The sequence below is a fragment of the Pinus tabuliformis genome, chromosome 9, assembly GCF_031772625.1.
Source record: "Pinus tabuliformis cultivar Carrire ecotype Pingquan chromosome 9, CPIR1, whole genome shotgun sequence".
Classification (NCBI taxonomy): domain Eukaryota; kingdom Viridiplantae; phylum Streptophyta; class Pinopsida; order Pinales; family Pinaceae; genus Pinus; species Pinus tabuliformis.
In genome coordinates this window covers 315382683-315396108 of record NC_142307.1, presented here as the reverse complement: position 1 = coordinate 315396108, position 13426 = coordinate 315382683, and the positions used below count along the sequence as shown (strand labels likewise).

The window sequence follows — 13426 nt, the reverse complement described above, 5'->3', positions numbered from 1 at the left end:
CTTACCTCTGGCGAAGAGATCATTGACTAATACCTGTGGGTTAGACATGGACTAACCGCCTCTCGTGGATCCTTATCTCTGGTGCTTCGCTCGTTGAATAAAACCTAAGGGTTTTGGTCTAACGACAATGATTCTTAACAAAAAGTTGGTTTTAATGTGTAAAAATTCATCCTACATGGTGTATTTCGATCAACCTAGTAGGAAATGGCTAGGTGATCATCTTTTGGGGTATAACAACTATGCAAGATTGGCCCCATCCAAAAACACTAAAGATTTTAACAAGATTGGCCCCATCCAAAAACACTAAAGATTTTAACAAGATTGGCCCCATACTACATGAAATTTGTTAACAATCATGGTAAATTTCTATGGCCTCTAACCTCAATCCTTAAAAAGGATTCATTTATTTTGACTAAAGAAAGAACATAGGAACTCACCAAAGCAAATTTTAGGGATAAAGTTTATCTTAAGGTTTAGAAACATTGGTGAATCTTGCTAGTAGTTAATATGAAAACTATAAAATGTTTGGTGACATTTTTATAATAATATTCACAATTTCTAATAATTTGATGTAGTATGTATAAAATATTGGCTATTTTTAATATTAAATGTTTTATACTATAAAATTTGGGTGAATGATTTTTTGAAAAAATTGAAATAGGCATCTTTTTTTTTCAAGAAAAAACATGGAAAACTAGCCCATATGCAAATTTAGCCCCTAAAATTTTCCTTCAAACTCACTCTAAATGATTCCATGTAGAATATTGCAGTATTAGTAGTGCTATACTTTAAAAATATTGTTGTCTTTGAATGTAATTCCTCAAGTAGAGATATATGGGTAGTATTGATGCAAGAAGCGGGGGCCTTGGTATTCACCAATAATCAATTGTATGATCACAATTTGGAAAGATCAACATACGAGGAAATGATGGTTATCGTTCATGCAATGGCTACTTGGTGACCATATCTGATAGGGTTTGTTTTTAGATTAATATTGATCATCATACTTTAAATTTTTTTCCTGGATGATGGTTGAATTCACCACAAAAATATAAATGGGTCACTAAGATGTTGGGGTATGATAATGAGATCATATATAAGAAGAAAAAAGATAATTTTTCGGTGGATGCTTTATCAAGACAATTTGAGGAGGATGGGTCACTTCTTACCTTATCATTACTAGGCAAAATATGGCTCAAGGGACCTTAGGGGGAATGACTATGAAAAATTTACTTTAAGGTATCTCATCTAGGCTTTGATAGCTCCTAACCCACATAAAAGTTATACATGGAAACAAGATACAATGTACGATAAAGGGCACATTGTTTTAGCACAATATTTGATCCCATAATTGTGAGTCTTATAGGAGATATATTCATCCCCAACAGAAAGTCATTTTGGTTTCAAAAATCCTTTGAAATAACAATCTTTTCACTCTTTTGGGAGGACTAGAAACATATAACCACCAATAGGATTTTGGAAATTCTCATCCTCATATATGACAATAGAAATGAACTTACGAATTACACTGTTTAATTCAAAATTTTTGTAGTGTAGTATGTCCATGTGACCCTTCAAAGTCAAGGATAGACCATGCTTTATGACCCTTCCTTTATGGCTCAGAATCACTGGAATATCCCAATGACCACCATGCTTTATATCTCACTTGCACTAGAGGCTAAAGTTTAGAACAAAGATGGATAACATAGACATAGTCCAACTCTAGCCAAATAATTGCATAGTTGCGTCCTTTGCTATTGGACAAGGAGCTTGAATCTAGAAGAAGGTAAATATTGCAATTTTCATCTTAATTCGAGGCCAAATAAACCTACATACATCACCCATTAGGCCAATTCCTCCATCGTAACTTTCTTCATCATACACAACAAAATAAGTGAGAAAGAAATAAGATGGATAATGCTAATGTATAAACTTATTATTACATAAACTTTGTAAAATTAAAAAAATATATTCAAATGTGGGAAAAGTTGGATAATAAACTACATTTATTTGCATTTATTTAGCACGTACCATTTGAACCATGTGTCAGAGTGAAAGTTGGACAATGAACCCTGTTTATTTCCCATAGACACTTATCCAGTTCAACCTAATTTCCTTAATAACTTACTTATTCAGAAATATATTTTATTATAATAAAATATAAAAATATCAATATTTTCGTTAATAACATACTTATTCACAAATAAATTTTATTATAATAAAATATAAAAAAATTAATATTTTCCATACATATTGACAAATAAATATTATTATAATAGAACATAAAAAAATCAATATTTTCCATACTTATTCGCAAATAAATTTTATTATAATAAATATAAAAAAATCAATATTTTCCCTCTGTGAAAATCAATCTTTTGATATTCTTAAAACATAATTAAAAATCTTTAAACAAACTTAACGTAAATAAACCTTAAAATTATCGGAAAAAAAAAAAAGAAAAGAAAGAAAAGAAGAAGAAAAGAAAAGAGGAGAGGATAGAAATGATTCAAAAGGTGAGTTACACGAACCTCTAAATTCTAGCACGAAGTTGAGACTTACTACAGGTTGAATAATCTGGATCGTCTCCAGTAGTGATGGTGATGCCCTCTACTATTTCATTATTAGAAATCTAAAAATCTATTATTTCATTAGTTGGAAACGATTTATACAAGTGTGGCACGCCGGTTGTTCGAGGATCTACGTCTCAATTTTTATCCAACCACGTGGAAACATAGTCCGAGGAAGAGAAACCTCGACTTGGCTAAGCGTTTACCGTTCGATGAATGCCCCTCGATTCATATGAGATGAGAATAGAAAAAGAGAAGGTTGATCCAAAGGAGGTATAATTTAAAGCCTCAATGAAGACTAATGATCACAAATATCACCAAGAATGTTCCAACTATGAATTTGATCAAGAGTTGGCTTAGTTTGCTAGAAAGCTAAAACATGGGGTAGGAAAGTATAAGGGAAATTTACCCTTCCAATGCTTTGAATGTGGAAGGTTTGGGAAATTTTCCTCCAAGTTTCCTTATTGAGATAAGACAACAGAGGAAAAGGATCAAAAGCCCAAAGATAAAGGTCAAAAATCTCATAAGAAGAATTCATTCAAGAAAAAAGGGGCTCTACTTCGAAGAGGATAGTATTGCATTAGAAGGAAATAGGCAAGAGTCTCCAAAAGATGAAGTTGATGAATTCTTACTCATGGAATTAGAATATAAATCTAAATCTAAGAACGAGTCAAACCTCAAGGAAGAAGAAGAAGAAAGTATAGTAGATCTTGAAGGGGAGCTCATCAACGCCCTTGATGAATTAAAGATGATCTGAAGGAAGAAAATGGAAAGAAAAGAGAAGTTGTTGTGAGATAAAGAAGGTATGTATAACTCTAATAATGAAGAGTTTGTTTATCTGAGTAAAAAATTTAAGGAAGCTATTAAGAGTGAAGACCATGGAAAATTTTAAGAACCCCCCCAAATTTACATGTATAATAAATGGGCAAATCTCCATGGTATATAGGAAAAATGGAAGGCGATTTTATCAATAATACTATATGTATATATAATTTTTTTGGCGAATCTCTCACCAAGCATGGCGAATATTTTACTCAATTATAAAATCATTGCATTTCTTTAAAATATCTTTTGAAATCAAAATTACCAAAATTACATATCGATAACCTAGTGGGTGTAGGATAAAATTCACCCATGCCATTCACAGAAAGAATGAGAAAAAACCTAATACTATATATAAAACCAAAAAAAATTCAAATTCATCACTTCTAGAGACCTCGCAACTACCCTGCCAATACACAAGTATGTTCCTATTTGCAATTAGAAAAATTACCCAAATTACAATCTGTTTACTCCAGTATATCTTGGAAAGTTATAAAAGGATGACTAGCGCAATCAATCCATTCTTTTTAGCCCTGGATTTGTTTCAGTTTAAAACAGAATTATACAAATATACTTGTCCAATGTCTATGCTTTAACCATTCAGCTTAAGATGTATACTTGTCCAATGTCTATGCTTTAACCATTCACCTTAAGATATTTTTACAACATAATTTCCTAAGTCTATTGAATATCTTCATTATCATAAAAACCAACCTATATCCATCTTAACTCCACATCTACCACTCTTAGGGGGATGAAATCTATTTATCCCTCTGAGCACTTGGTAGACCTAGAATTAAGATGGATCTAAGATGATAGAATAGAATTTCCCCTTTAAAAAGTCTATGCTCACATGAATACCATGGTATTACCATGGGTCAATACTATGGGTTATCATAAACCTGGAGCTTAAAAATTACTATTAGTAATTTATAAAAAATAATAAAATTAATAGTTGATTTTTATTTTATTTTTTATTTTAACCAAGCTAAAATATTTAACATACATTAAATTAGAACATCCATTTTTACTCTTGATCGAATCAAATATTTTTTCACTCTATGCTAGTTTGCATATCACAATATTTGATACCTCTCGGGGGTTGGTAGATCCAGAGTAAAGATGGACCTATGCTGGTTTAATTCCCCCATTGAAATAGGCTACATTCCAGGTAAATACCATGGGTCAATACCATGTGCCATTTTGGTGAATACCATGGGTCAATACCATGTGGCATTTTTATTTTTATTAATACTATTAGTAGGGTTAATAATGTTATTTTGCATGGTATTAATAAAAATCTAGTCCGTGGTATTTGTCCCATAGTATTTTGCCCATAGGTTTCACCTAAATATAACACATTTTTTGAGTGTTCGTAAATATAAGGTGACTTATGGAGTAAATATAAAAAAATGTTTTATTTGTTTACCATACGTCTCGTTTATTTATATTTTTATTAATTTACCGTACCTCTTATACAAATATGGTATTTGGCCCATAGGATTCACTTAAATAAAACCTCTTTCTTGGGCCCTGATAAATAGAACGAGGGTTATGGACTAAATATAAAAAGAGGTTTTATTTATTTACCGTGCCTCTAGTTTATTTATATTCTTATTTATTTACCATACCTTTTGAGTAAGTATAAAAAGACATTTTATTTATTTACCATACCTCCATTTTACTTATATTTTTATTTGTTTACACCCTTGCATGTATATAAGGTGACTTATGGAGTAAATATAATATTTTTATTTATTTATTTACCATACCTCTCATTTATTTATATTTTTATTAATTTACCATACCTCTTTTATAAATATGGTATTTGGGCCTTTGGCCCATAGGATTCACTTAAATAAAACCTATTCTTGAAAATGAGCGAATAGATTCACTTAAATAAAACCTATTCTTGAAAATGGGCAAATGGAAGGTTGTAACTCCTAATTTCAAGGGCTAAATTTACCTTTTTTACCCTCTCCCTTAAAATAAGGTGGGATATTTGAGGTGATTTGTAAAAATGTACTATGATACAAAATATTCGCCCACTAAAAATTTAAAACCCCTTAATTTCCCCAAAGGGCGAACATTCGCCCCTAAAATTTTCTATGGTGAAGACAATCTGACACAACAATTAGAAGAAAAGAAAAATAATTGTAATAAGCTACAAGATGAGAGTAACCTCTTGAAACAATAATTGACCAAGAAATAGGGGAAAATGATGATAAAAATATATAAAGAGGAAATTTTGTGTCTAAAACTCAAGCTTAATGATGCAAAAAGGGAAGAAGAGGTTTTGAATGGATTAATCATTGATTGGGAAATAACTGCCATATTTTAGAAGCAAAGATTACCTCTTAGAACAAACCTTCATAAGGCAAAAATTGAGATGGAATTAGACAAAAAAATTATTGAAGGAACAAAGAAACTAAACCACATTATGAGCAGTCAAAGTTTTCCAACAAATAAGGTAGGTTTGGGATACCAAGAAAGATAAGAATATTTTAAAGGAAAGGCTAGTATGAGGTCCAAAGGTATCAAAGTATTTGCAATGAAATTAAAAGGAAAAGATAGCGATGATAAATGAAAGATAAGTCACATAAGCACTTAGCAATGGAGAAAGTATTAAGATTTTCAAATATTCCTCCACATAGATATGTAAATCAACCAACAGGAAAACTAAGATACAATCGATCTGTTCAAGCTGATTAATTATCAAATATCACTTAAGCAAAATTATTCTATGGACATTCTTCTTTAGTCATTTCGAAAGCAAATAAACCTACATACATCACCCATTAGGCCAATTCCTCCATCGTACCTTTCTTCATCATACACAACAAAATAAGTGAGAAAGAAATAAGATGGATAATGCTAATGTATAAACTTATTATTACATAAAATTTGTAAAATTTAAAAAAAATATTCAAATGAGGGAAAAGTTGGATAATAAACTGCGTTTATTTGAATTTATCTAACACATACCATTTGAGCCATGTGTGAGAGTGAAAGTTGGACAATAAACCCTGTTTATTTCCCATAGACACTTATCCAATTCAACCTAATTTCCTTAATAACTTACTTATTCAGAAATAAATTTTATTATAATAAAATATAAAAAAAATCAATATTTTTCTTAATAACCTACTTATTCACAAATAAATTTTATTATAATAAAATATAAAAAGATTAGTATTTTCCATACTTATTCACAAATAAATATTATTATAATAGAACATTAAAAAAATCAATATTTTCCATACTTATTCCCATAATAAATATAAAAAAATCAATATTTTCCGTCGGTGATAATCAATCTTTTGATATTCTTAAAGCATAATTAAAAATCTTTTAACAAACTTAACGTAAATAAACCTTAAAATTATCAAAATACTTTTCAAAACCTTTATTAACTAATAAAAATCCCCATTCCCTATGGACATTCAAAACCTACTCCCACCTCCCACCTGTTACGATAACCCTGTATAAAAAAAAGGATAGAAATGATTCAAAAGGTGATTTACACGAACTCCTAAATTCTAGCACGAAGTTGAGACTTACTACAGGTTGAATAATCTGGATCGTCTCCAGTAGTGATGGTGATGCCCTCTACTATTTCATTATTAGAAATCTAAAAATCTATTATTTCATTAGTTGGAAACGATTTATACAAGTGCGGTGCGTAGGTTGTTCGAGGATCTACGTCTCAATTTTTATCCAACCACGTGGAAACATAGTCCGAGGAAGAGAAACCTCGACTTGGCTAAGCGTTTACCGTTCAATGAATGCTGGTAGCTTTTTCCATATGGCCTCCACACCCTTATATATATCACAATAACCAGCCCTGGAGTCTCATAACAGATCATTAGTGGCTATTCTTCTTTAGTTATTTCATATGTTCATTATCTTCTTGTTCTCAAAGTCCATATAAATTAGATTCGTTCTCATACATAGTGTTCATTATTATATTGCGATCATGGCCGCTGTAAATGCATCAGTAATGGCGATGAATGGAGCATCGCTCCTGCAACGGAGGCCAGCGGAGAGGTCAACAACCAGCAGGCAGCTTCGAGTAAAATGCATGGCAGGGGTTAGTAACAGTGATCAAATTGGAACACATCAGAGCCCTTCAAAGGGCCTCTGGCACGTCACAGAAGTAGGGAGAAAATTTTACTAGTCAAAAAAAAATTTAAATTTGAATTTTGCCATTTTAAAAAGAAATTGGAATAATATTATAAATTTTTTTAAGAAGGGCTGTTAAGTTGTCAACTTGTCTTTTTTTTTCCTTTTGAATTGCATTTTCTAATTTGCGCCTAAAGCTTTCCATGCTAGCTTCAAATGAAATAAAGCTAGATTCAAAACGAATAAAGCTTTCCATGCTAGCTTTTATAGATATTAGGGCCAACCAGTGCATAACAAAGAGGAAAACATTTCGGAAACAAAAGTATTTCAATGAAACACATTAGGTTGTTCCTATGTTGAATGGATGGATGAATTAGCTCGTTTCTCTGTTGAATGGATGAATAAGGTACGAGAGATCTGAACTTTCTTCATATTAATATGAACAGCAATTAGAATCTCTAATTTTCTGGTTTCTGTTTCAGTAATTCATTTGTTATTTGTAGGTGTTTCTGGATTAACATTTCTTTGTCAATTTGTTTTTAATTTATTTATTCCAGCGTCGAGGGCAGAGCATTGGGTGAAAAGCACCTAGTGAATAGTAACAATACTACTGTAATTTCTTGATTCGAGCGTCTAGGGCAGAGAATTGGGTGCAAAGCGCCTAGTGAATAGTAAGAATACTACTACAGAGTCATACTTTTTTAAGGTATTATATAGTGTGGTGTTTATGGATTTGATTTCTTTGTGAACAATAATTCATCTAATTATTTTCAAAATTGGTAAGGTGATTTGTTTGTTCATTTATTGTTTTCAGTGACTTTGTTAAGTGTGTAGGGTGGAGAGTTTCCTGTACAAAGGTTCCGGTGAACACTGTTTCTCTCAAGCAATATCATTCTAAGGTACCTTCCCAACTTGTCTAGACTTTTCTCTAGACTTCTGCTCCTATTCTTCGTGATTCCGCTCGTGTTGGTGTAGTCTATTCAATGAGCAATTATCTCACGAGAGAGCTGCATTTTTTTCAAATTCTGTCATTATTATTTTTTATCTATTACTGATAAAAACCATTAAGGCTTAATAGCTTTCTATTTCATAATGGTAAAAATCACCGCGGCTTAATAGCTTTTCATTTATAATTCTATGTGCTCAGCAATAGCAAGGTGTGCTTATACTATGTTTTAGGGTTTTTAATTGAGATTTGGTAAAACAATTTTTGTTGGATTATGTTATTTCAATGATCCATGTTGTTATATCATGTTTTGGAATTTTTAGTTAGAATTTAGCAAAATCATTTTTATTAGATTATATTTTTTATTTATTAATATATATATATATATATATATATATATATATATATATATATATATTCAATGAAAAATCAAACTATGATTCTAATAAATTTCTTGCCAACAAATTTGATAGAAAATATCATAAAAACCCTGATAACATAGAATAGTTACACCAGCGCTTCACAATCAATAGTTGCAAGTGTGAGATGTTACAACAGATTCGATTTTGACAATTTTACTTGTATGGAATTGGAAGAACTGAGGTATTAAATTAAACATTGTACTAAATACTGATATAGTGAAGTTATAAAAGAAACTTTGGTATGAACACGAGAAACAATCTATCATAAACATCTTACAAGCCAGAATGAAAGTTTGCCATACAACATTGTTGGAATTGGAGGTATTGTATTGAACAGTGTACTACATACATACACACACAAAGTCTCAAACAACAAATCCATAAACAATACACATTAACCTCACAAATTCTCAAACAACATATAAGAAACGACATGCTAAGCATTGGAGAATTATTACATTCGAACTTGGAACTGTTGTATAAAAGAAAAGTTCAATATATAAAAAATTGAAGCCTTTCAAACGCTGGCAATTGAATATTTATAGAAGATCAAAAAGCATGCCTTGAGTTTAGATTAATTACCATATGCAATAATTATATATTCTATTGTAAATGCAGATCAATAGGTCTTCAAGCTATTCTTGTTGGAAGGGAAGTCTAGTGAGAGGAAACACCAATTCCTACTCCAAATAGATTAGTACAAGTTCCTTCTCTAGGTGAATTAGTACAAAGACCAGGAAGTAATGATACAGCAAGATAAATGTCAAACCACAAAAGCAAAGGCAGCAAGACATTACAAAATATGAATGATAGAAATTAGTTGTGGTAAGGGAATTCCTGGCCCGCAAGAGTGGAATTGTAAGTTGTTGAAATGAAACAGATAAAGAAGGGCAGAACTGCCGTTTGCATGAAGTCCAGACAACAGAGAATGCAACAAACATGTTAAAAAGGGGCCATTCTTGATGTTGTAAGGCAAGGGAGAATAGTTTCTTTTATCAAAGAAAAAAAATGCTTTGATGTGGTAAGCATGTTTTTCTTAACTTTGTGAGTATTATCATAAAGTTTAGTTTAGTTGGGTAACATTTAAGGAATAACTCTTCAGCTAAGGTGCTGAGTGTGGGTGAAGGTATTTATTCCACCAAAGATACTCAGTTAATCCCAGAAACTATTGGATACCTGTTTATATGAGCAAAATGGCCCTGTTACTCTTAGAAACTTGAAGAAATCTGGCTATCTGAGCAAAATGGCCCATAGATGGCAAACATGTCCTATTGGGGAAGTTGAATTGATGTAAAATATAACCATTCCTTAGAGCAACAAGGAGTTCCATCTCCTTAGATACTTTATTCAAATGCCACTTCTATTTTACTCATCGCTCGAAAACTACCAAAAGCACTCTTTCAATCCAATGTAGCATGTTTGTAATTACAAATCCCATTAACCATAGTTTGATCATGCATCGAAAGAATTTCCTTTTACTGTTTGGATAACATTGTATTTCTTACACATATTTTCTTCACTACTCATATCAATTTAATATGGCAATTTCCCATACCACATCAAATGACTCTTGGCATAGTGGAATTTGTACTATGAAATCATCTTATTGAGGCTCTTCTGCCCCATGTTTTCTTCAACTGCATGTTGAGATGTAAAGTTTTTCTTTCATCTCAAACTAATTCTTTTTTGGATGTTCTTACACCAATCTCTGCGTAATATAACAGTAATTCAAAGACAGAAAACATAACATTTGGTGAAACATAAATGTTATGAACACAGTTGCCCTATCACTTGTTAGTTACAATGCGTATGAATTGTATGATGAATATTAGACTTGCAGACGTGTTGGAAGGGGTTATTGTTCTTGATAAACTGAGGAATATCTTGTAGCTTGCAACATTGTCAAGGCATCGGAAACCAATAGTATGTTGTCTTCGAACTCAATATTAGTTCTAAACTATTACGGATTCACCATGTGTTAAAAAAAGAAATTTGAAGATAATTTACTGTTGTCAATTGAATTGCTTCTTTTTTTTATGCTTTTCATTATGGAAGGGCAACCTGAATGTGCACCCTTCTAAATAAAATTAAGACTTGCCCTTCAAATTTGATCACTGGTTAGTAATTCTGTCGCTGTCTCCGTATCCACGAATAGAAGGTTTTATGTTATTCTATATTTAACTTAATTTGGGTCATGTGGATCCACAGCCAAAGGAGTCAAGGCAATCGCCTTCTACCCCTCCTGAGACGGTAAGCGATTATGCAAGCCCCAATTTTAACATTAACATGCACTGCACTACCCATGCACTGAACTAAATTGAATTGACATGAATAATAATGCAGGTGAGAACAAACTTTAAGGACATGTTTGCTTTCAGTGGGCCAGCCCCAGAAACCATAAATGGGAGACTCACCATGCTCGGATTCGTCTCAGCTGTCGGGGTGGAGATAGCGAGCGGGAAAGACCTCGCCGCCCAACTGGCCAGCGGAGGAGTTCCACTGTTTATTGGAAGCGCGCTTCTCTTCACGCTTGCTTCTTTGATACCCATGTTCAAGGGAGTGTCCAAAGAGAGAAAATCACAGGAAATAATGTCTTCTGGGGTAGAGATGTTGAATGGGCGTTTTTCCATGATTGGCCTCGTTGCGCTGGCCTTGACTGAATACCTCAAGGGAGGTCCTCTCATCTCATGATCATCATCAGCTCTATAGCAAACTTCATATGCCTCTTAGTGTAGGTTGTAATCCAACCCAACTCGTATTCACTCTGCTATCACGAGATGGCACTGTAACAAATTGTTTTGGAAGTTTATGATATATTTGACACGTTCATTCACAGTCTGTGTCATTTTGATTAAAATATTTACCGAATCAATCATATAAATATATTTCTGAGTACATCTTTAGCAGAAACTCTGATTACAATTTGGCACGCTAATCTTTAACGGATATTAATTGACACCAACCATACCAGGTTCCTAACAGGTTGATCTAACTTGGAAGGATAAAAACAAGCCTAACGATCGGTAACACAAACAAACTTGTATTCATTTGGTACGTGTAAATTTCTTAATTTCATAGTAATTATTTCAAAAGTGCAAAGAAAGAACTAAAATATTTTAAATTGGAAAATTTGTATAAGGAATTTATTAGTCCACATATGGCATATATGGTGTATGTATTTACATATTTAAATTTAAATAAATATTATAAAAATGATATTTTAGTTTTATGAATTTTTATTATATATTAAGTTGTATATATTTATATATAATTATTTAATATTTTTCTCTCTATATATAATTTATTTCTATAATTTAAATTATATATATATATATATATATATATATATATATTAAACTAAAAACATTAAATTGATATATTTTTAAGAAAATACTGAAAACAATCATTTCAACTCAATTAAGATGAATGGGTTATAAAATCTATCATTTATATTATATTATTAATTAATATTCTTTTTTTCCCATGGAAAAATCTTAATTTTATTCATATTGAGTAAAATTACATATTGTAGATGCTGAAATAGCATATGTTTTATCAAAACTTGTCCTGATGCAACAAGATCTAAAATGATTTACTGTCTATCTATGCTTTCCTACCTTTCTTTTTCTCCACTTTTCGCCAACCTTCATTATTGGGCGTGGCTGTTACAATGGCCATGTGTGCTTCGTTTGTGATAGCCAAAATTTCTTTTTCAGAATCTGAGCTTTCTGTAGAGTGTGCTCGCTTGTTGACTCCAATTTCTTATCCTGGGATGAGTTTCTCACTTTGCTGCTGTGGATTGGTTTTCACTGTTGCAGACCCCATCTGTTTTTCACCATTCTGTGGGCTGTGTAGGATGCCTTTTTCCCTGTGTTCTGGATTATTTCCTGGATATTCTGCTTCTTGGAATATGTTGATATCTTCTGTGTTTTCTTCCTCTTCTTTGTCATCTGTCCATGTGGCTGAAAACTGCCATCCTTTCGGCTTTGGTGGTTGTCTTATTTTCCTGTCTTTTGTGTTTTGTGGGCACACACTTTGTAGATGGCTAGTTTGATGTCAGATGCGGCATCTGAAGGTTGTGTTTTCATAATCAAGTGGCTGAGCCCATTGCTTTTCGTAAGTATAGATTTCCTTGGAGAGTCTACTTTTAAGAATTTCCCCAAAGTGTTGCCAATGCCTGCTAATACTTTGATGTGCCAAAAGTGTAGGGGAAGGTTGTATAATTTTGCCCACACGGGCATTTTGGAAACCACCATAGTGTTGGGGTCAAATTCTGGGAACCAAGATGTCATAAAAAGTCCAAAATTACCCTAGAACCATGGTCCCTCATTCACTGCATATTCCTTGTCTTTTATTGTATCGAATTTGACAATAAAAAACCCTTTTGAACAGAGGTGGATATCACAGTTTTCTGTCCATATGGAATAAATCCATTGACGAAGGGCTTCCGGCTTGGGCCAAAATCCATTGAACCTGCATATCACTGCTTTAGATAAATAATCATCATGTATTTCATTTACCTCAGGTACAACAATTTTTATTGC

General features: G+C 32.2%; 1 protein-coding gene across 1 annotated transcript; it reads left to right on the top strand.

Annotated features, from left to right (window-relative positions):
• Positions 1-7368: 7368 nt before the first annotated feature.
• LOC149148480 (early light-induced protein, chloroplastic-like) lies at positions 7369-11573 on the top strand. Its single transcript, XM_089442189.1, has 3 exons — positions 7369-7548; positions 11091-11132; positions 11226-11573. The coding sequence occupies exons 1-3, from the start codon at positions 7369-7371 to the stop codon at positions 11571-11573; spliced, it is 570 nt and encodes a 189-aa protein (XP_089298315.1).
• The last annotated feature ends 1853 nt before the right edge of the window (positions 11574-13426 follow it).